Below are 22,500 nucleotides of genomic sequence, written 5' to 3' on the forward strand. Positions count from 1 at the left end.
CGCCGTCCCTCCTCCATCCGAGTGTGTTTTTTTCTGCTATTTCCTCTTCCTGCTCTGTTTGATTGTGATAATTAAATTGGCTCTTTGGTTCCCTAACAGCATCACATCACAGATTGGACTACAATGTCATCTATGTCACCATCCAACACACACACTTACATTTCATTTGACTTACAATCAAACTTTCTCAGACTTTACTGAGCAGATGAACAACTTACAGAAGTTTGAGTTCAACGCTGTCTGCCGCTTCCTCCACAGTCTAGCAACCAGGACAGGCATGGTAGATGGAAAATTATGCATGCAAATTCGCCACTAATTTCGTGGGCGATCTTGCGCCGTTACCTGATTTACATAATTATTTTTGTAAATCTGGCGCTAAAACTCTCAGGGTTCACTGCATGAAGTGAGAGCTCATACACATGAATGGAAATTCTTTCAGCATTTACTCACCTCATGTCATTCCAAGCGTGTATGACTTTCTTTCTTCCGCAGAACACAAAAGATGCTATTTTGAAGAACAACATCGGACCACATTGACTTCCATTGTATGGACACAAAACCACAGAGACATTTCTCAAAATAGCTTCTTTTGTGTTTGACAAAGGAGTCATCACGGTAAAAAAACGAATATTCTGTAAAATATTTATTTTCTTGTAAAATTGCATGTTTTCTTGTAATTTATTCTCTAATTTGACGTTTTCTTTTTCAGATTTTTCAAACATAGACTGTAAAAGAATTAAGTTAAAACTAACATTTTCCAGCAGATGACAGAAATATTCTGTAAAATAAAAATGTTCTTGTAAAATTGCATGTTTTCCCCCTGCTTCTTGTTTTTAGTTTCAAGTTTTTTGACCATAGCTGGGGTGCCAGAAATAGTTTATTTGGGGAAAATATGTAAAAAATAAAAGTAAATTTTCAATGACATTGTTTCAGAACCAACAAAAGATTTAAGGCAGGGATACATGTTGTGTGCTTATTTCAAGAGTAAAAAGTTAGCATCTATCTTAAATCAGACTATTAAACCCCTTCAGACTCCAACAGGAATCTTTATTTTTAAGATTACAGCCCCTTAAGCAATGTAAACAGCCGATGGACTTGATGTTAAACAGCTGGTGTCCTGCTGTTATCACAATAACCTGAAGCCGTGAAGCCTGAAGTGATGGCTCAGCTGTCATGGCTGTTAGATCCTTAAGTAATCCCTTAAGATAGAGACGAACACTCATTCAGTGTCAACGAATCAGTACAGTACGGCTTCATGGACATGTATTCAATGTGACAGTTGAAGACATGTCTGCCGCAGGTTTGGATCAAATCCGCATCTGTTTACTTGAGGGTTGTTTCTGTGATTTCTGTTTGTGGTTAACATACACGCAGTGTTCTTTATGTTCATGTGATAAGCGGGGCTTACCAAAGTCCTGGGGCCCAATGACAGGAATCCCAGCTAACCAAACCTTTTTATAAGAACGTTTCTAAGAGGTTTTATGTGGAGAGCCGTATTATTTTCAATCAGGACATAATATGCGTTCTCTCCAGTCTCGTCATTGGCCCCGCCCCTCTCGTTCCTAGTATTGCTTTCCACCTGTGTCTCATTCCCCACACCTGCCCATTGTTATCTCCTCCGTTAGTCTCCCTATTTAATGCCCTCATGTCTATTGGCTTGTGTTTGTTCGTTATTCATAGTTCCTTGGTTCATGTTCCTGTTACCTGTATGTATATTTCAAGTACCTTGTTCGTTGTTTCTAATTGGTTATTTTTGCCCCCTTGTGGGAAGTGTTTTTGCCCATTGTGTTTGTTTTGAATTTGTTTTATTAAAGTTTATTTGTTAAACCCCTTCATCCTCGCTGCCTCCCCTTGGGTTCTTCCACCTCTGATCACGACACTTGACTGTGTTAGATTTGTTAGCATGTTGTAACTGATGCATGTGATGTACTGTTATGGCAGTCGACGAGAATCTAATCCAATGGAGTTTGATGGTGGGCATTCAAATCTGTTTCCTGTGCATGTTTTACCTTAAACTAAATGTCACTATTCTGTAATTTTTGCTGGCGCTATAGAACAGTACAATAGTCATTCTGCAAAACAAGCTTTGTCTGATCGACCCCTTATACTCTTAAGGTTGAGCTAAAAGTTTTCAGAAACCGTTTAGTCAATTTTTTTTTCATAGAATTGTATCAAAGCAGCTTTACTGTAAATACAGGGACGCAAAGTGCTTGCATGCAAACAAACAATAAATAAGGTATACATGGAATATATGGTATTAAAAATACAAGTACATTGGCTGTACCAACCATAAAACGTCAAAATATGAATCCAAATATCAACACAAAGGATTTTGGAAGTATGCTTGTAACCAAACATTTATTGGACCCCATTCTCTACCATAGTACGTCAAATTTATCTGTAAATGTAAACTTTTCTGTTGAACACTAGCTAGTTTGAAGAATGTAGGACAGCAAACAGTTCTAGGTCACATTCGACCATCTTTGTAATTTTTCCTACTGTGGTAGTCAATGGTGACCAGGAAGCATTTGGTTAAAAGCATTCCTCCAAATATCTTTCTCTGTTCAACCAAAGATATTTATACAGGTTTGGAACAACCAGAGAGGGAGTAAATCATGACCCATTTTTCATTTTTGGGTGAACTATCCTTTTAAGAAAATATGGATGTAAATGTTTTATTGTATGCAACATACACAGTAGTAAAATGTTTATATTAGTAGGAATATATATATAAAATATAAACATTCTTTACATTCTTTATGCCAACCCTCAATTGGCACACTTACAGATGTCCCTTTACATTGTGGAAGGAAGAATTTTGCCATTGAAATAATTTGAACACGTCACTCTACACAAATCTAGTCTGTATGTGTTAAATAAATAGCTAAAATACCACGTTTTCCAGAAAGTCGAAGCTGCATGTGTCAAAACGTCCCACGCTGTGATTTTTCCACCGTGAATTTATTTTGGACTCAACCAGACTGACAGACTTCTTTTTTCCGTTTTCTTTTTTTTCCCTGGACGGAAAGGCATGAATTAAAGACTCCGAGTTCAAAGGGAAACTTTTTCCTTACAGGAGATGGATTAAAACGCTTATTCTTGCGTTGGACGAGGAATCTCTCATCTCCCTCCTGCTTTCCCTGTCGCTCTCTCTCCTTCTGTCTGGCGTTATTTCACCTTGAACTCCAAATGAACAACATGCAGTGCTCATTAAATAGCTCGGCTTATCTTTAACTCCATCTCTCTGCTTGTTTGCTTGTTCTGATTCACATTTGCTGCCCTAAAAGCCCTGCCACGGTGAAGTTAGAAGACAAACGCTTTTTTTCGTCCTTCACCTTGACTCTGTATACACACATTAGTGTACGAAAGTGTCCGGTAATCAAAAGAGTTCCACAGTCTCCAAAATCTGAACAAAAGACCTCTATATATATATATGAATGAGGACAGTCACCCATGACCTGATGTTATTGACATAGAGGCTCAGAGCATTAAACACAGTTCCTCTGTTGGAAGATTTCTGTAGATGTTGGCTGTGGTTTGGTAAATCTGCCGTTGCCTCAGGATTTGGCGTGGAACTGTGAAGAACTGTGCGCTTACATAAACTAATAATGTTTAAAGAAAGTAGCTTTGAATATGTTTTCTGTTACATTGGAATTTTGGTTTATACATTTTGAGTTTAGTTTTGGTCTTGAATATTATTTAAATATGGGTTTGCATTGCCTGAGTTAAAGGAGTTATTCATGAAAACAGCTCACAGTAGCCTTACATGTACTGCTTTCCCAAGGGTATCGTTCCACCCGGAGTGTGTTTAACACGTTTGTATGGTTACTGTATGTCTTTACAATTGATGCAATGTTATTGAAGTACAGCCAGGACTGTATGCATTCATACTATTACAGTTGCACGAATAATGATGTGACATTCAATTCAATAAAATAAAAAGCAGAAATAAGCGAATGTACAGACGGTTTCAGGGTAAACAACATGAACAAACGTCATGTGGCCGAAACTTAACTTCCAGTAGACCTCCACAAAGAATCAATAACTTCTGAGTAGTTTTTAACTATTTTAATACGATTAATATACAATAATATAAGAATACAAATACATGTAAATATACATTAAATAAAAAATACGGAAGTTAACTTCTGGCCAGGCATGTGTGTCCAAAGGCATGTGTGTTTATATCAAGATTCTGATATATATTAGGCTTATGTAAGTTTAATAATATTTTATTGATTTACTGGTCTTTCTTGTCTTATAGTTTGTCTCTTATCATCTTATGAATGTTTTCTTCTCTGTCTCTTGAATAAATAAAAGAAAATCAATATTCAAAACCACTCCTCCTCTTTCTGAATATTATTTCACAAAAACAGCTTTTTAATCTGAAGGGAAATAAGGTTCAACAATGATTTCGTTTTATAACACAAAAACTAGAGGCTGTAATAAATGGATTATTCAACCAAAAAATGACAATTCTTTCATTATTTACGCATCCTCATGTCATTCCAAACCTATATGACTTTTGGCTGGTTACCAAACAATATTGACCCCCATTGTATAGACACAGAACCACTCAGGGTTGATGCAGATGCTGATGTAGATTGTTATTTTGTTTTGTATTGAAATGATTTCAAAGTTCATTTGTCTAAACAGCTATCAGTATTTGTTCTATTGCACAGAGCTCTACTTTTAAAAGGTTTTCCAGTAACATTGTTTCTTAAAGTCTCACAGGCAAGAATCTACAGTTATTCTTCCCGTAGGTGCAGTTATGACTGTGACACTTTTGTCATCATGACAACTGTGAAGCTCTTAGAGCTTTTAAAATCTTGCCTTATATAAAAAGTGTGACTGTGTCATGTGTGCGAAAATTTGAAAGTGCTATAGACGTCTCTCACAAGGACGTGTTAAAGAACATAAAAGACCACTCTCTCTTCTTCCCTTATTCATTTTGTTTTATTTACCTTTAGCAGGTTAGTCTTTCTTCCTCAAGAGATGTAGATATAAGTTCAAAAAAAGTTTTTGAAAAGTTTCACGACAGCGTTATCAAAACGATCTGCATTTACACGGATCCAGGAAAACGACTAGAAACTATGTATTATGCATGCCAGCCAGTGGATGGCGCTGTTGTGCTATATAGAAACCTGACGTGCTTGCGCACTTCGCATACGCTGTTATTATGTATGTCATTAAGCATGTCATGCGGCACAAACGTGCATTATTGTTATGGGAATACTCACGCATGACTACAGACTGAACACGTAATACGCATGCGCATGATTTTATCGTTTCCAAATTCTTGGGTTTTCAGGAATTTCACGGAAACGAGAACTGCGTCGGTTTCAAAAACTCGCATTTTGAAACCCGTTTTCAATAGTTTGTGTTTTCCCTAAAACGCAGTTTTCGTGTTAACGGACAGACAAAATGCATATTTGTTTTGCGTTTTTAGTTGAATACGGTCTCGTGTAAACGGCCCATGAGTATGAGTGAATATATATGTGTGTGTGTGTTTTTGTACATAGTACATTTCGCAAATACCTTTAGCCAAAGCACCTCGGTGTTGCTAGCATCATATGCTGTTTTGATATGTAATAAATCAGTTTCGTCTCGGTATATGCCGATAAAAAACTGTTTTTACATATATTTTTCTCTGTTTCTATATATTTCAGAGCAATAACATTGGACAATCAGCTCGTGGTGTTGGGTACAACCACAGCGGACGCAGGCCGGTATTACGTTCAGGCAGTAAACGAACGAACTGGAGAAAACAAAACCAGCCCTTCAATTTATCTGAGTATAGCAAGTAAGTTTATGCAGAATTTAAAAACAATGGAATATTTATAGCAGTTGTCTTGAAGTATAGTTTAATGCTGCCTGTTTTTGTTATTTCATTCCCATTCATTCAAGGCTTTAGACATTAATAGACTTTGTAATAACTTTCATTACAAGTCATTATCAAACATTCAAAAATAAAGTATCTGACGTTCTGACTGTATATAAACATGAATATACAGTATGTGAAAAATCAAGTTCACTAACATGTCTGAATTGTATTTTAAAGGTACAATTTGTAACTTTTAGGTTAAAAATAAACTTCAATCAGTTGTTAAGTTAAAATCTCTTTATTTTGATTCAACAGGATACATTTATAATAATGAATTATAAGTTGAAATTCTAAAGTAAGTTGCAATATTTTATAAAGAACAATATAACAGATGTTCTGAAGTTTTATGCTGCGTGTTTTAGTTACAGGTAGCTGAATAATGCTTTCAAGGATTTTTTAATGTTCAAACCTCATAATGCATAACAGAATATTAAAGCTGCAGTCTGTAATGTTTGCCTTTATGTTATCATCTCTGTTTATAAACATAAAGGTTAGTTTACGTTCTTATCTTTACGTGGGTTGAAGTCAAATGAGGTCAAACTGACCTACAACGAAATCGTTCTTAACGTCTCAATTTATAATTCATTACTATAAGCATATTATAAGCTAAATAGGATAGAGAGCCCGTTCTAAGCACTGTTCTAGGTACTTGCTTAATAATTGATTCATGTTTATTTTTAACCAAATCTTTAAATGTGTATTGCATTTCCTTTAATGAATGGGAGGATGTAGTAACTAATATAGAAATGTTGGATGTAGTAATAGAATGGCGTAACTAAGTAATACTATATAAGACCGCATCTGTTATTATTAACAAAACAATACCAGTTAGATTATGAGCAGAGTCATGCAGCTATTGATGATTTATGGATTCATGGTTTAATGTAATCAATGTCTAGATTAATGTCTTTATAAAACAACATTGAATTTGACAAAAAATTGATCTTTAACAGATGATAGAATTAATTTTCTTCTGTGTTGATATGGTGCATGATAACGTTTAAATCAGACACTGTAATTTTTTTATTGTAGTTCTCATTCAGATATAGTCTCTGGCACAAACTATTGACTTTTCTTAAAGTGTATGTTGGTTTAAATCGAGCTGATTGACCCGGTGATTGACCTTTCACATTTTCCACCATCTCATTTCTCTGTACTGTCGATACGCTACAGAAACACAAGTGCATTGTGCGAAAGCCACGGCACGTTGTCTAGTTTGCTTTCTAAAGTCTTTCCACTGGGAAAAAAGTATAGGAGTCGTATTTACGCTTAATTAAAAGTTTGTTCATACCTTCCCATTTGACTCATTTTTAAGTAGAATGACAGTAGCGCTTTGCAGGAGACATTGCCAAGTTTCATTTCAAATCACACCTACAGAACAAAAGGAAATTCATATTTTTTCCAAGTCATTAGTTTTCTCTGTGGTGGTTCGTAACTATCAGTCAAGCGAATCGTTTGGAGATACGTCATCAAGATTTCGAGGGGGTGTTGAAAGCAGTTTTACAGGAGTTGGTTTTCCGCAAACAGATTTTTGAGTCGAACGAATCTGACAAGGACATTAGAAGGAGGTGGAACAAAGAAAGAGCTGACGGCAGGAGGCATTTCAACAGAAGCTTCTCTGCCTTTAATTTGATTTATTATTTTTGCTTCTGCGTTGACCTTTTAAGATGTTTAGGAGCTTTCATGTTTTTGTCCGTGCCGCTTTAGAAGCTCGTTTATGGAGGCGGCGACACTCCGGTCACTGTTAAAGTACTATTTCAGCAGGAACAGCAGGGTTTCCACTAGCCAGGAAGTAGGCAGATAGATTTAAAAGGGGTTTGAGACCCCTTTGTGTGTGTGTGTGTGTGTGTGTGTGTGTATTTGCGGTAGGCTTTGGTTTTTGTTAAGGACCCATTAAACCAATTGATCGATTCCGTTTTATTTTATTAATTAATTTTTATTAAACCCAGAAGGTTTAGGTCATACGTTTATTATTTAATTTAATTAAGTCATTTTTCTTCTTTTATAAGGACAGTAAATGTAACCATTTTGACCCAAAGGCAAATTTCGTATTGGTGGTGTTATTGGGGGGGGGCATTCTCATTCTAGAGAGCATGTGATTGGCCAAATTGTGTGTGATGCTAGATGAGTATATCAAAATATTTAATTTATATGATGTTTTATTTCAATTTTCTCTGTATATTTTTAATCCATCTGTCTGTAGTAAACGTTTTGTTGTTTTTTTGTAAACGTTTTGTTGGTTTAAGGTGTACAACACTTTATATCTAAGACATGGATGTAGATGCCACTTGTGGTTGGACAATCATAAAGTCCGATTCCAGAACCGCACGCACGCACGAACACACACACACCAAACACAAACCTTTCATAGTGAGTAAGCATTTTCAAATTTAAGTAACTATGGAGATATAAGATACAGCTTCACTTTATTTCAATTTTGAATGTCTCTCCTCTGCTGGTGTGACTCATCTCTAGGCCGAACAGAGAGGCTAGTCATCCATCTGGACCAGAGGATGGGAACCAAATGATGACATCTGGAAAGAGAGAGAGAGATCTGAGAGGGCTATATGATCTTGTTAGTTTTAAGAGGTATTTTTACTTAAAGTGTGGATGTAGCACATGGGTAAAGAAAACATATTTGCTGTTCTAGCACTGGAAAATTTCAGTACATTTGGACAGACAATAAAATAGAGATGTACCGATAACTGATAATTCTTTATCTTTGGAAGCCGATAACTGATATATTGGCGGATACACAGTACCTAAATATTAATATAGATTTCCTAAAACTGAAACAAAATGCAAAAAGTGCCATTTTGCCTTCTTCCAGAGCAACCTGGAAAAATAACCACTGAAAGCATTCAGACAGCAGTCGGCTTAAAAAATAAGCTTTTGTTCCTATAATTTACACACTCAGAATTATCTACACACTACCTACATCGACAATGTTTTGCTTTTAGCAGTAAATGAATGATCATGAAAGAAATACATATTTTAACTGTGAGCAGCTGAAGAAGTTTAACCAGACGGAATGATTTATGAATTATAGGCTATTATGCTGTATATCGGCCTAAAAGTTATTATCGGCTGATTCCGATAACATACCGTTACGGCCGATAACTTATCGTACAATCAAATTTAAAAGTAAACATACTGACCACATTTAATGCATAAACCATTACACCTCTGTGTGTAAACAACTTAAGAGATTTAAAATGAACGGGAGTCCAGTATATTTTCAAATTACAATTTTCAGGTTATTCATATGTATAAAGGTTTTAGGTTCTGTCGACATGCACAAAAATGTAAGCGTCCTCTTGTCGCACAAATGAAAATTCTGCCAAGCATGGGATGTATTTTAACATGCCTCACTCTCTTCAATGACTCTTCTATGGCTGTTCATTTTGTTTAGTTGCTGGTGCTTGCGTTCCAGATGTTATGCGATTTATATTCATCATACACTCGTCCCTGGTGTCATATACATTTTTAATTGTCTCACAGAATCTCTCTGTCTATACTGTATGTCTCGAGAGATGTCTGCTGCTTTCCCCAAGAACATAAGTTATGTTTCTCCCTTTGCTCTGTGTTCCCAAGCCTCGTTCCTCTCCAAGTGTCTACAGCATGCTTTTTTCTGAAGTATTTTCTCCTTTATCTGCAGTGCAAAGACTGCACAAACTGTAATGCAGTCTTGTTTATTATTGTTATGAAATCGAATCCTTGCAGATTAAGTCACATCTGATTGGGGATTAAGACATCTGTAAAATGACTCATTAATCTGGATGAGATTTATGGCAGACAGTTATTTACAATCAGAACAGGCGCTTCATCCACAGTGTTTTTGAAAGGATTTGTTTTAAATACAGATTTTGAAATAAATTTAAAATGATATAAGTATAATACTACCCTGTTTTTCTGTTTAATCAGATCAAATGGAAAGATTTCGCCATCACCTCCTGAAACACTGTGGTTGTAACTGACAGGTGATATTATCCTGATATACATATATGAGGTTTCTTAATCAATTCGCAAAAAATCTGTGTGAAATTACCCAATAGGATGACGTAGAGCATGGCATATGTTTGTGGGCCCACCTTCCGAAGTTAGCATTAGGCTACACTGGTTCCCTCGACCAAAAGCCTATAGATTTTCCCCATAGACTTTCAAAAGATTGCAAAAAATGAGCTACATCAAGATAAACTTTACAAATGAATACAACATTTATGAATTATGAAATAAAAAAGCTAACGTGAGGCCATTAACAGACTACTACGGTCTGCAACATCATCGTCGCCATCACTTAACCTCCGACAATTCTTTGAAACTTTATTAAAAACATGGTTCCGCATAAGCAAAGGCTTTGTAAATAAATCTCCATCCACGTTTTGGGGATTTGTGCCCACGTTGTTTTACACATGTAAAAGAAAACATTTAAAAGTGCTACTATGCTAACTCGTTCCAGGTTTTGCGTTCCTGCGGAATACTTGATTGTGATTGGTTGATGGCGAGGTTATTTTTGTGTGAATGTTGTTTCAGGGGACATAGATGCGCTAGCTTTGTTTCGAGTTTCACCAAGTACACATTTTATTGTAATTATTACATCTTTGTTCAAGATTGATTGATTATTTCATGAGTGCAGTACTAATAATACTGAAACAATATCATAGTTTTGAATTGTTTTAAATATTATTACTAAGAATTGACATACAGTAGCTAACTTGAGGTGAAGCTTAAATTATATGTTATAGTTTCTGCCTTAAATCACTTTGTAAGGTCTGCCGTATGCCAACTTCCATTCCAGTCAACGTTAAACTACCTCTCTTCTCAATAAGTCACCACGGTAACATTTCCTCCTGGGGTATCTGTTGTAGATTTTCCTTTGCGTTTCGTCTTCAACAAGGTTCATTACAGTTAAACGAGTCGCTGTCACGTTTCTTTGAATTCCTTACGGGGAAGCAGATGGAGGGCGTGACCTTAGTCATTTGGATTCTGTGCTACGTTGAGTTTGTAAGCGCATTAGTAGTGTAATTAGAAAACATTTGGAATTTGCCAGTAAAATGAAGCAGTTACTTCTTTTATTGTGGTAAAAAACGCATCCTCTGGTGGTTTATTGCTATAGAAACTGCAACATTGCATGGGAAAGGAAATCACAAATGAGATCTCTGTAATATTGTCATTTCCTGTAGATATCAGCGAGATTAAATGGAGAACGAATGGAAGCTTTTGCTTAAGTCGCCAGCGTCTCAGATATTTCTCATGGGAGAAAGACAAAGAAATCTCACAAATGTCTCCATTAAAAATTCAAAGAAGATCTTAACAGTGTTGCAAACTCGGCTATTTGTTATCAACATTCCCGACATTGTTATGCTTTTTATTGTTAAATCAAACATTTCTCATCATCAAATTTAGGCAGATTCAGATTATTTGACCTATACAATCTACATTCATTTTACTGCATCATGCTTGAATGTCCTATAAAGGTCCAATGTGTCATTTTTTGAAGGATCTATCGACAGAAATGCAATATAATATACAAAAGTATGTCCTCGGATGTGTGTAAAGATCTTGCATAATGAAGCGTTATGTTTTCATTATTACCTTAGAATGAGCTATTTCTATCCACATACAGCGCGAGTCCCCTTACATGGAATTCGCCATGTTCTTTCTACAGTGGCCCTTAACGGACAAACAGCTCTGCAGAGCGTGTTTCGTAAACACGTTATCTGCCATATAACACTCCATTACCCATAACCATTGACCGGACTCAATATCTAATATTGCCTTCACCTAAGTCCTGTTAACTGTTGTTTGTCTGCCTATGTATACCCTGTTGTCTTAATCTTTTCTAGTTTCACACTGCAATTCTAAGCGTTCTCTCTGTCTGGATATCTGGTTTTGGCCTTGTTGTCTTTTGGATCACTCAGTTTGCCTTTGCCCTGTGGATTTGTTTGCTGTTTTTGGACTGACCACCTGTGTTTGGATATATGCATGTTCTTTGGATTTTGTCTTCGGATTGCCCCTTTAATAAACTGCATTTGGATCCTCATCCATGTGCTCTCGAGCAGTTCACGACGAATGCCTATATTAAACGTTTCTAATCGTCTTTTTATTTAAGTTATTTGCATTTCTTTGCTTTAGCAAATGACACACTTGGCATATTTTGAGAACATGAGGATGTATTTGAGTTTGGAAAAGCAAAGAATGGCTGAAAAGCCTTTATGTCAACTTCTCCACTACTTGTGTTTGCCCACGTTTGCACCGCCCAATCTTTCTTATCACATCACGATCGTTGCAAACTCAGAAATTATAACTAGAATATAAATGCTTTCGTTGTTGTTTTGTAGACTCCACAGCAGGACAGGAAACATTGCTTCGTTGTGCTCAGATATGTGTGTTGTGTAGGCTTAATTCGCTATGTTTGTGAGGCAGGTACGTACTTGTTTTATATATCTGCGCTGATGTTATAAATATTTCTTTCACTTCTTATCTAGTTCGGCGTAGTTTTCAAGATCTCCATTCGTAGGTTATGCAATTAGCATCTGGACATATTCTTTCTTCACACCATCGAGCTGTTAATTATTTTGTATGTCTGACAGGGTTTGATATGGCGATCCAACTTGAGAATTGATGTGAAAGTATGTGTGTTTTATCTCCGCCCTGCCTTGTCTGGGCAAATTTTGGTGTAATAAAGTCCATCGGCAATGACGTTTGCTCACCTCAGCTTAACGCGAGGTTTTTTTTGTCTGCCATGTTTAATTACCAGCACAAGGCAGTGTTGATTCAGAGTGTTCGTGACCTCAGTGGGGTCTTGTCTTTGCCAGTTAGAACATGCGGGCCACATTTTTATCTCGTGGCGGCAGCCCACTTGCACGACGTGAGCCAAAGTCTCCTTCAAGCGAATTAACCAAATCATGAGATAAAGAAAAGCGGAGAGAGTTGGTGGGGTGGAAGAAACGAACAATGTCATTAGTCTCTGAATAGTTTACTGAACGGTTTTTTCCTCCATCTTTGTTTGTGTGTCAGAGGGAAATGTTTGGTTCATATTCTACGATATAATTGCAGAAATGTCCACTATTGACATACATTATTGCTCCCTTTACATCAGGATGCTTAAACATGTTGTCCGTGTAGGCAGCTCACTAAGTATTCGGAAAAAGGCTACTGTACTGCGAGGGCATACGTTGATTTTAGCTTATTTGTAAGTAAATTCCTTTAGTTGTATTTATTTACAGCAGGGGTTTTTGAACTGTGTGATGCCAAGGACCATTGTACATTTCGAAGGTGTGATGTTATAAAGACAACATACTGTTTCCAATCCTATCGTAAATATACGGGCCACCGTTAAAGTAATGCTGGGTGTATAAACCAACAAAGTTTAGTTTAGATATTCATATTTAATGTGTGATTCCCATGAAATCTTGGTTTCGAGATGTCAAACATGATTTTCCTGAAAACACTGGCATCAACAAGTTTCCAATAAAAACAAGGAAGGACATGCTTAAAAGCATTCTTTTGAAAAACTTTAACTCACAATTAAAGTCTCATTACCGTAACCATTTAAAACTGTCAATCCGATAGCATGTTCTGCTAAGAAAACGAAGCCACGACGCCCACGCAAGTTTGTTCATCATACATAATAACACATTAATGAATTATGTTTTAATTGAAAATTATACATTTAAGGTGTAGAGAACTGCCCGTGTCAGTAAAGAGAATGAAAAAAGTCACTTACACAGCTTGACAAGAGAATATTAAGCATTTAACTAGAAAAATATAAAGCAATCTGTTAACTCGTTAACCATTTGAAAGGTACTGGCAGATATGTTTCTTTAAATAAAATCTTTCATTTAAATTCTTTGTGTGCGTTTACAGAGTCCTAAGAAAGATCGGTAATAGACACTTATTTTTCACCATTTCTTCGTTTTTCCTATAGGTTTATATTCCGTCTATATTTGCATCTATAAGGACATCCTTATAGAAAAAAAAGTTCAGAATATTTTTTTACTCCGTTTAAATGACAATATATAGTGCACTCAGACAATTCGGGACGCGGTGAGGAGAATTTCAGTAGAAAAAACTGTAAATAAAAGCACAAATAAACCCGAGTGATTGAGATTAAAGGGACTTTGGTGAAAACAGAACAAATGTAAAGCTGATAAATGTGAACACTGATCTAAAAAACAGTGATAATGTTCGGTACATGTATAATTTTTGTATTTGTTCTCTTATATTATCTTTCTAATTCCCTGATTTAAAGCAAGCATATAGAGATGAGTTATCTGCGGATCATTTATATTTTCATAAACTGCTAATGATGCAATTTAACTTAAACCGACATCTTTGCCAATGACACCACAGAGACAACATTATTGGACATGTTTGCCAATGACAGCGGAGAGACAACATGGTTACAGATTCAATTTAACCTGGCATATTCTACACTTTTTACAATGTTACTGTTTCACAGATGTACAGGCATGATCATTTTCACTCTTGAATAGTCTGTTTTTGCCACGGTTCTTCGAGGTATTCTACAGTTTATGTAAACCTCTCTGTACCGGTGTAATTTCATGCATCAAGGCAGGTCATTCATCAAGATCAGTCATGTGGTTGTGACATCACTATCATGAGGATGTATGAATGATTGTTTATTGCGGCTTTGGCAGGTTTACAGTCTGAGAGGACTGGAAAGAGACGGTCTTTTTAGTGACTTTCATCTGTGTTTTGCTGTAAAAACTAAGTTTGCTCAACTAGTAGAGCAAGGCGCTAATAACAGCAGGGTCACAGATTTGATTTGTGTGTATATATTTAGATATACATATGCCTCTATATCCCTGCTAAAAAAACTATAGAATCCCGCCTAAAACACGACAGAAATGTGATGCTCAATAAAAACAGTTGGGTTCAAATTGACCCAACAAATAACCCAACGCTTTGTGAACAGAACAGAGGCTGGTCTATCTTATACAATTATAAACTATCTAAGCAGAGCTACCAAACAGCAGAACCACCAGGCTTGGCATGCTGAAAAATGTAAATAAACGAGACGTATATACTCCTTGTAAAAGACGGTCTTCCTCCAGCATCACGCTTCTCACAATAACAAAGACTTAAGAGTCACTTGTTTCATCCCCAAGCTGCAGAACATGAAGGTCTTCCATTTCTCCTCCTGATACTGAAGGATGTTTGTTCCAACCTATAAAAAGATATTCTCTTTTGTAAATACGTACACATACACAGTATTATCATTATTTTTATTATTATTACAATAATTATTTATAATTAAAACTGTATTGCCAAAAATGATGTACAGTCATGTGGAAAAAGTACAAGTACACTTCAATATGATGAAGAATTCATACGTCTTTACCTCTCAGCCTGATGACCTGTAGGGGTCACAAATTTTGTTAGATGTGTCGTATGATAGATGATATTAATTTATTATTATGTACACGTTTCTTTACATATTTGTTTAAATGTCAAAAATGAAAGAAAAAATCACATGACTGTACTAACAGGTTTTCAGACTATTCTCTTACCTATTTGTCATTTAAGGTTTAGGGATTAATCCTATTGGAATAACGTCCTAAACACAAAAAGTAATATTGTAATGATTTATAATGGAAACCATTCCGTGATGATTTCTACTGAGAAATCTTTTGATGGTTATTAGTTTCAAAAAAGATTTTGATTTGAATGTATTTGCAGAAAATTGAAGTAAGACGCGCATGTCAAAATGACAAAAAAATGCACGTTTTTTAGATCTTGAATGCTGCGAAGAAAGAAAGGTAATATTTATGTTTAAACAACACAGTACTAAAGTTTACATGTATTTTAGGATTAGTACATTTATTGAATGAATAAGCCTTTTTTCAACTGTTATGCATCATTGCATTCTCTCAGTGTCACGGCCAGGGAAGGACAGAACCCAAACGCAGGCAGTGGGTGCGGGAGAAACAATTGATTTAACAAACAATACAAAACCCACGAGGGGGTAAGATAGGAACAACAGAAATAATAGTTACAGGCTAAACAGCAACATAGACTCTCACTAAAACCAGACCAGAAACAGTATACAATGGCTTCACAAGGCTGAACCCAGGCGAGTAATACAAAAACCGCTGAGCACAGGACAGAAAATACAAGGGCATTAAATAAGGAACTAAATCAAACAGGGAACAGGTGAGGGGCATGACACGTGGAACTGTCATGATCCTGCCCCAAGACTAGAAAAACCTGACAAGACGTGGCAGAACCATGACACTCAGTCTTTTACGTTGCTGTTTGGTGACCTTATTCTATAATTATTTCTATATCCCCTTTTTGAAGATGACACTGTCTTTGTTCCCCTAGCTACATGTTAAATAGTTCTCTTTCTACCCAAGAAACCAGGGAAATCCAGTTCTCCATGATATACCCCCTTAAAGCAATTTGGACTCCTGACATAAAGGCTGCGAGTTCAATCGCGGAATGGATTTCATCGAAACCTACTGAAATCACAAGCCCGTTCTGTTATCAGAACACAGAGCACGTCAGTCAACATTCTTTCCCCCGGGGATCCCGACTCTGTACACTTCTCCGGCAATTAGTTTACTGTAAGAACTATTGATGAAAAAGTTTCTTTTCAATTGCGAGTAACTGCTGAGAATTAAGTTTGACTCATACACGCAGTCTTTGTGAGGTAACACCCCAGCCGTGCTTTTAAAGGGTGTTTGTTCTTCATTATTTGTAGACGTGCTGGCACTGTAAATGTACGGGTAGAAAATGATAGAGGAGAGAGTAACAGCATTCTTCACCCTTTAAGGGTCAAATGTGAAAGTAGTGTGTTCTGCGATTTCTTTGTCAGGTTTCGTGTGGATCGCGCAAGGATAGTTCAAACGTAAATCACCTACATTTTGGTTGCCTGCCAACCATCCCTTTGAGGAAAGTACGTAATAAATATAAAAAAGTAATGTTTTAATAAAAATCTAAAAATGCAAAAAGGTTTTTGTAAGTGTAAGTTTTAAGTTTATGGCAATGGTCAGGGGGTTAGAGGTATCATTTGCTCAGTATACATCCATGATTGAAAAAACAAATGTGCGTGCGTGCGTGTGTGCGTTAGTCCATCACACTCAAACTCTAAGATCTTCAGCTTGTGTTATAGTAATATGCATATCATCTTTTGTGTTTAGTCCTTTCTCTGGATGGAATGTGCTTTTAGTTGAATATTGACTGGGATTTGGTGTGTCCCTGAATGTAGATGCCCGTGAGTCACTTCAGCATCTACACAGTAAACTGGATTATTTCTTGTATTTCACAGCGCGGTTTCTCATAGCAACAACATCCTGAGCATCTGTAACCTATGTTCATCATTCTGAACACTTCACAGACCGGAGAAAAGAGTAAATTAATGCTGGAATGGGTGAATGAGTAAATGAATAAGTAAAGGACTAAATGAGTAAAGGTGAGAGTGACTAAAGAAATATGAATGAATATGAATATACCAGATAATTGAATAGACGAATCTGTGAAAAAGCGAATGAATAAACGAATGAATCTTGTTGGGAATTGATTCACTTTAGCGGTTCACTTTAAGGATTTTGCGTATCGATTACCATTCTCAAAAGGGGAGGGGAGGGAGGGGGCGAAGGAGGGAAGGAAAAAAAATGAAAGAGAAATGAAAGATAGAAAGAAAGAGAAAAGATGGAAGGATGAAAAGAAATAAAAGGAAAAAGAAAAAAAAGAGGAAGGAAAGGGAAAGTAAGAAATGAGGGATAGAAAGAAAGAAGAAAGAACCAAAATGAATAAAGAAGGAATGAAAGAAAGAGAAAGATGGAAGGAGGATAGAAAATAGAGAAAGAAAGAAAGAAAGAGGGAAAGACAATAGATCACATCCTTATATTCCTGGATCAACAGTAGTAATGTGTTTGAGTTGAGTATTATTTGTGTATTATTCGGTGACATTGAGAACCTTCAGTGTCTCGTCTCGCCTCTTTAATTTGCGCTGTTGTGGCTGGATGAGTTTGACACTTTAATTCATTAATGTTGTCGCACGTCACCTAACAAGCATTTCAAGAGGTCAGAAAGAAAGGAGCCACTGACATACGTTTCAGAATGTTCACAAATAAGAAATTCAAGGACAACTATTTCAAGTGTTAAATGTGTTCCTTGTGGGGTTATTGTTTGTATGTCAACCTCCATGAAGCACATGTCCGGCAATGCATTTATATCACACACCTGCAAAACACTTTTTTAACATTCAAGTGAACGCACAATAAAACACAAGGAACGAATGGTCACTTGAATGTCTTTATGACCAGACATGACTAAAAGAACATGCTGTTCTGTAGATATGTAACCTCAAACAGAGAATGTACAACCTCCAACTTCTTTCACAAGGTGTCGGAATTTAGAGGGATAGTTCAACCCCCCCAAATCTGTTGTTTATTGAATTGGTCTCATGTCATTCAAGACCTCTACACGACTCTTTCTTCTGTATAACACAAAAGAAGATATTTAGAAAAATGTCTCCGTAGTTTTGTGCCCACACAATGTATGTTGATGGGGTCCAATGTTCTTTCCAATTGTACAAGTTTGCAATGACATGAAGGTGAGCAAATGTTTTCAATGTTGAGTAAATTGTCTCTTCAAGACTTGTATATAATAAAATCACAGTTATTATTCATAGATTTCATTTGAGAAGAATCTTTGCTTTTTAACCGTTTCCGGTTTTAAAAGTGGTCGTGTACACGTGTCCCGAACAGATGCCACTTTCAAACTCATCAAGCTTTTGAGTAAAAATGTTTTCGTCCTCCGCTGAAAGCAAAACCGTACCCAAAAGGATAAAAATCGTTTTGACGTTTGATATGTGGAGCAGGATGGATGCGTGTCCAAACACCAGCTGAAAACATTCAGGCTACCCAGAAGAAATCTTTGGTTTGGACACAGACTGGACCTCATTCATGTAACACAAGCAGACAGAGTTGTTGACAGAAATTTGTTAAAACAATTCTTTCAAGTACTGTATGTAGACAAGCACGAGTTGTTGCACACGAAAAATGGCAAACAAACAAAGCCGAAAGCAGCTCAATGTTCAAAAGAAGTTTAGAAGAGGCACATCAAAAACAAAACCTAATAGACGCGCTCGGCTTCTGTGACACTTCGACTCAAACTAAACCGAAAGGATCGAAACTTTTAAAATGTAGGTGAGGATCTTTCAAGTATTTCTGATCGAGCAATTTGCCATTCACTGAAGGTGTTCAAAGATGACGTGTGAAGTTCTTCTCTTGCTTCTCAATTAACTTTCGTTCCTCCGGCATTCTTGGCATGATCAAAAGATCCCTGCCGTCAGAACAGAAAGACTGTTGAAGACTGAAAATGTGATTTGTGATTTTGATCCTGTATGAATTTGCCTTATCTGTTTTTTCTTACACAGTATCTATAAAAAAACATTCCCAGCAGATTTCTAGCTGTTTTTATCAAACCCAGTGGCATCTTTTGTCCTGTATTATTATTTTATGGATGTTGATATTTTGCCATTCGATGAAGAAACTGAAAGTCTGGCCATTGTAATATCAGTGTCAGTTGCCTCCTTTTGTCAGTTACGTAAAGTAAAAATTATATAATCAATTTATTTTAGTTGGTTCCTTGTAAGCGAACAGTTGCATACATATATATATATATAACTATATAGCTTACATAATAGTTTTCATGTTCTTTATTTATGTTTTTAATTATACAAAAATCAAGTAAATATACCTTTTTATTAAATACGATAAGAATGCATTTAAATAAATTAAATCACAAGTTTTTTTTAATTTTCAAATTTTTATAATAATATCACATTAAATTGTTAGTTTCAAGCTATTTTAAATGTAAAGCGATTCAATTTGATCACCTGAATGTAGTATGTTACTACACTATATATACAACTTTTTTGCAAACCATGTGACACCCAGATGTCAAAAAAAGGACAAATCTATAGCAACACACAGTTCGAATCTGTACATGAAATCTCAAATGCAGAACGATAATACATTTCACCTCGAACATTGTTGAGAAAACTAGTCCTGTCTTATCAGAGCTTTTAATTTGAATTATTTTTCTCACCTCCGACTGCTTTGTGTGTGCGAATGTGTAAATGACCTGACAAATGTACGAGGGCATCTCTGCTTTCGTGGTGTGCGGGTGTAAGCGGAATAATGGCGATGAATTACACCTGGAGAGCGGACACCCCTCTCTTCCCCATCCTCTCGCTCTCGTTCATTAAGGTGATTGACACGGGAACTAGAGAAGGTTAATATGTCCCGGTCTACAAAGAGGAAGGAAAGACATCTCTCTCTAATCCCTGTTTCTGTGCTGTTTGCCACCTTATCTGTCATTTTCTTTTCCGCTCAATCCTGCATTGTTCTCTTCCACAGTTGCTCACATCTGCTATTAAAATGCGTTTGATCACCTGCTCGCTGTCCAAAAATGTATTCCGGTTCCCAGTAGTTTTTAAAGGTGCTGCGCGTCATTTATTTAGAGGATCTATTGACAGAAATGCAATATAATCTACATAACTATGTCTTCAGATGTGTATAAAGACCTTACATGATGAAGCGTTATGTTTTTATGACCTCAGAATGAGGTATTTGTATCTATCCACGGGTCCCCTTCAGTAGCCCAAAACGGACAAACTGCTCTACAGAGCGCGGTTTGTAAATACGTTACGTCCTTCGGCAAAGAAGCGGAAACGTGACGACATCTTACTCCTGTGTCAGCCTCCGTAGTGCTTCGAATGGGAAGGGTGAGCGGCGGAGTGAGCCGTTGGTTGCAATTCGCAACCTCACTGCTAGATGCCGCTAAATTTCATACACTGGACCTTTAATGAAAATAACCGTCTGATGGAAAAATTTCAAGGATCATTTGGGCGGTACCCATTTACTTCTATCGTACCGTATAAACACAAAACCAATGCAAGTCAATGAGTTCTACCGTTGTTCGGTTAGCAACATTCTTCAAAATATCTTCTTTTGCGTTCTGCAGAAGAAAGAAAGTCATGCGGGTTTGAAATGACAGGTTTAAGAGAGTGTTGTGTTTGTTTACTGCCGGGGTTCATCGTCTTATTTCATGGTTTTTAACTTCTGCTGTTCAATTACAGATTCATTGATTAAGAGTGACAGACGATCAAATCTCAATCCAAATATCGCATGTAGTCATATGCATGTGTGCGGCCGCTGCTCATGCATGAATCTGAGATTGTGTTTGAATTATCCTCTCTGTCTCTCTCTGAATCTGATGCTGCTGCGGTTCCTCTTTCAGTTCCTGCTGATGTGAATCTTTCATGACTTGTCTTTCATTCCTGCTTTCTCGCTCGTCCTGTTTTCTTCTTTCATCCTCCGGTCCTCTTGACTTTTCTTCCGTCTCCGCTCTTCTCTGCTCCTCATCACTGTTCTTTCTGAAACATCGGCTTTGCCCTTGTTCGTGCTCAGGGACGTTTTTAGAAAAATAATGGGTGGGCGAAGGAACAAGAAGTTTTAAATGAGATCTTTTTAACATCCCAGATGTTTCTCCTAGACAGCAATGAGATTTTGTGAGAACTTGTCATCCTGGTGCCTGTTTTGCAGATTGTTGTACCTTTCTGTTTTAAGGTACACTTGGTACAATCTTGTGAATTCTTCACCGAACACTTAAAAATTGCTTTTGTGAAAAAACTATGGCAATGTCTCAAATATTGGTTCCCGTTTTTGTACTTCTCGTAAGATGTCTAATGACAAACCAATGGGTGCACAGTATTTGATGACTGTGTGTGTGTGTTTCTAAATACTCCAAAGTGTTGCTTTAAGTGGAGTTTAAGGGTCAGCCAATGTCCATAATTATTATCCCATAATTAATTCCAATAATAATGATGTCGCTAAATCATGAAGTCACAGCAGGTGTTTGGAATGAGTGACAGGGCCATGAGTCGAACCAGTCTGCTAATGTGAGGTTGACCGAGGTATTTTGGTAAGAGGAATGATTTTTTACTTTCTGATTTTTTTTCTTTCTTTGCTCTCTGTGCGACCCGATGAGCAGTAAACAAGAGGAGCCGTGGTTCTCTTGGTAAGACACTTTAATCATCTCTTGTATTCTTGTAATCTCTCTCTCTCTCATTCTCTCTATTAGCCTCTATATCCTTGTTCTGATGGCATCAGACGATCATCTGCTTTGAGATTTTAAATGATAAAGTGAATGCTTGTGGCATTTTTTCTATATTATTGTCAAGAATAGCACGATACACTTATTCTGCCTTCAAGCCATTTTGAAATGTTGTGTACAGAAAATTTCCAGTTAAAAATATCATACTTTCCTTAAAACACGATACCAATACTTGAGAAGCAAAAACAGTAATAATCGGACTTATTTCCGAGAATATATCTTGTTTTTTTAATTACTTTTGTCCTCATCTTGTTTTAAGGATGTTTCCCGATAACACAATTTGGTGACGGTCGTACCTTAAACCAGAAAAAACTAATACAATAAACTGAGAAATATACTGTAAACTTGATTCAAGATATGTTCTCTGAATATTAGTTTGGTTATCTTACAGAGTTTTGCTTCTCGTGGGAATGTGTTTTGTTGCAAGAATGTTTCATTATTTTAAACAGGAAATAGTTCAA

General features: G+C 36.6%; 1 protein-coding gene across 1 annotated transcript in view; it reads left to right on the top strand.

Annotated features, from left to right (window-relative positions):
* sdk1b (sidekick cell adhesion molecule 1b) overlaps nt 1-22,500 on the top strand; it is a gene marked incomplete at its 5' end in the record, with an annotated part of 158,331 nt that overhangs the window by 66,486 nt on the left and 69,345 nt on the right. The window contains 2 exons of the mRNA XM_079462738.1: nt 5,670-5,803; nt 21,917-21,943. Coding sequence (XP_079318864.1) covers nt 5,670-5,803; nt 21,917-21,943 — 161 coding nt within the window. The remainder of the gene's footprint in view (nt 1-5,669; nt 5,804-21,916; nt 21,944-22,500) is intronic.

The sequence above is a fragment of the Barbatula barbatula genome (genome assembly GCF_947034865.1).
Source record: "Barbatula barbatula genome assembly, chromosome: 8".
Lineage (NCBI taxonomy): Eukaryota > Metazoa > Chordata > Actinopteri > Cypriniformes > Nemacheilidae > Barbatula > Barbatula barbatula.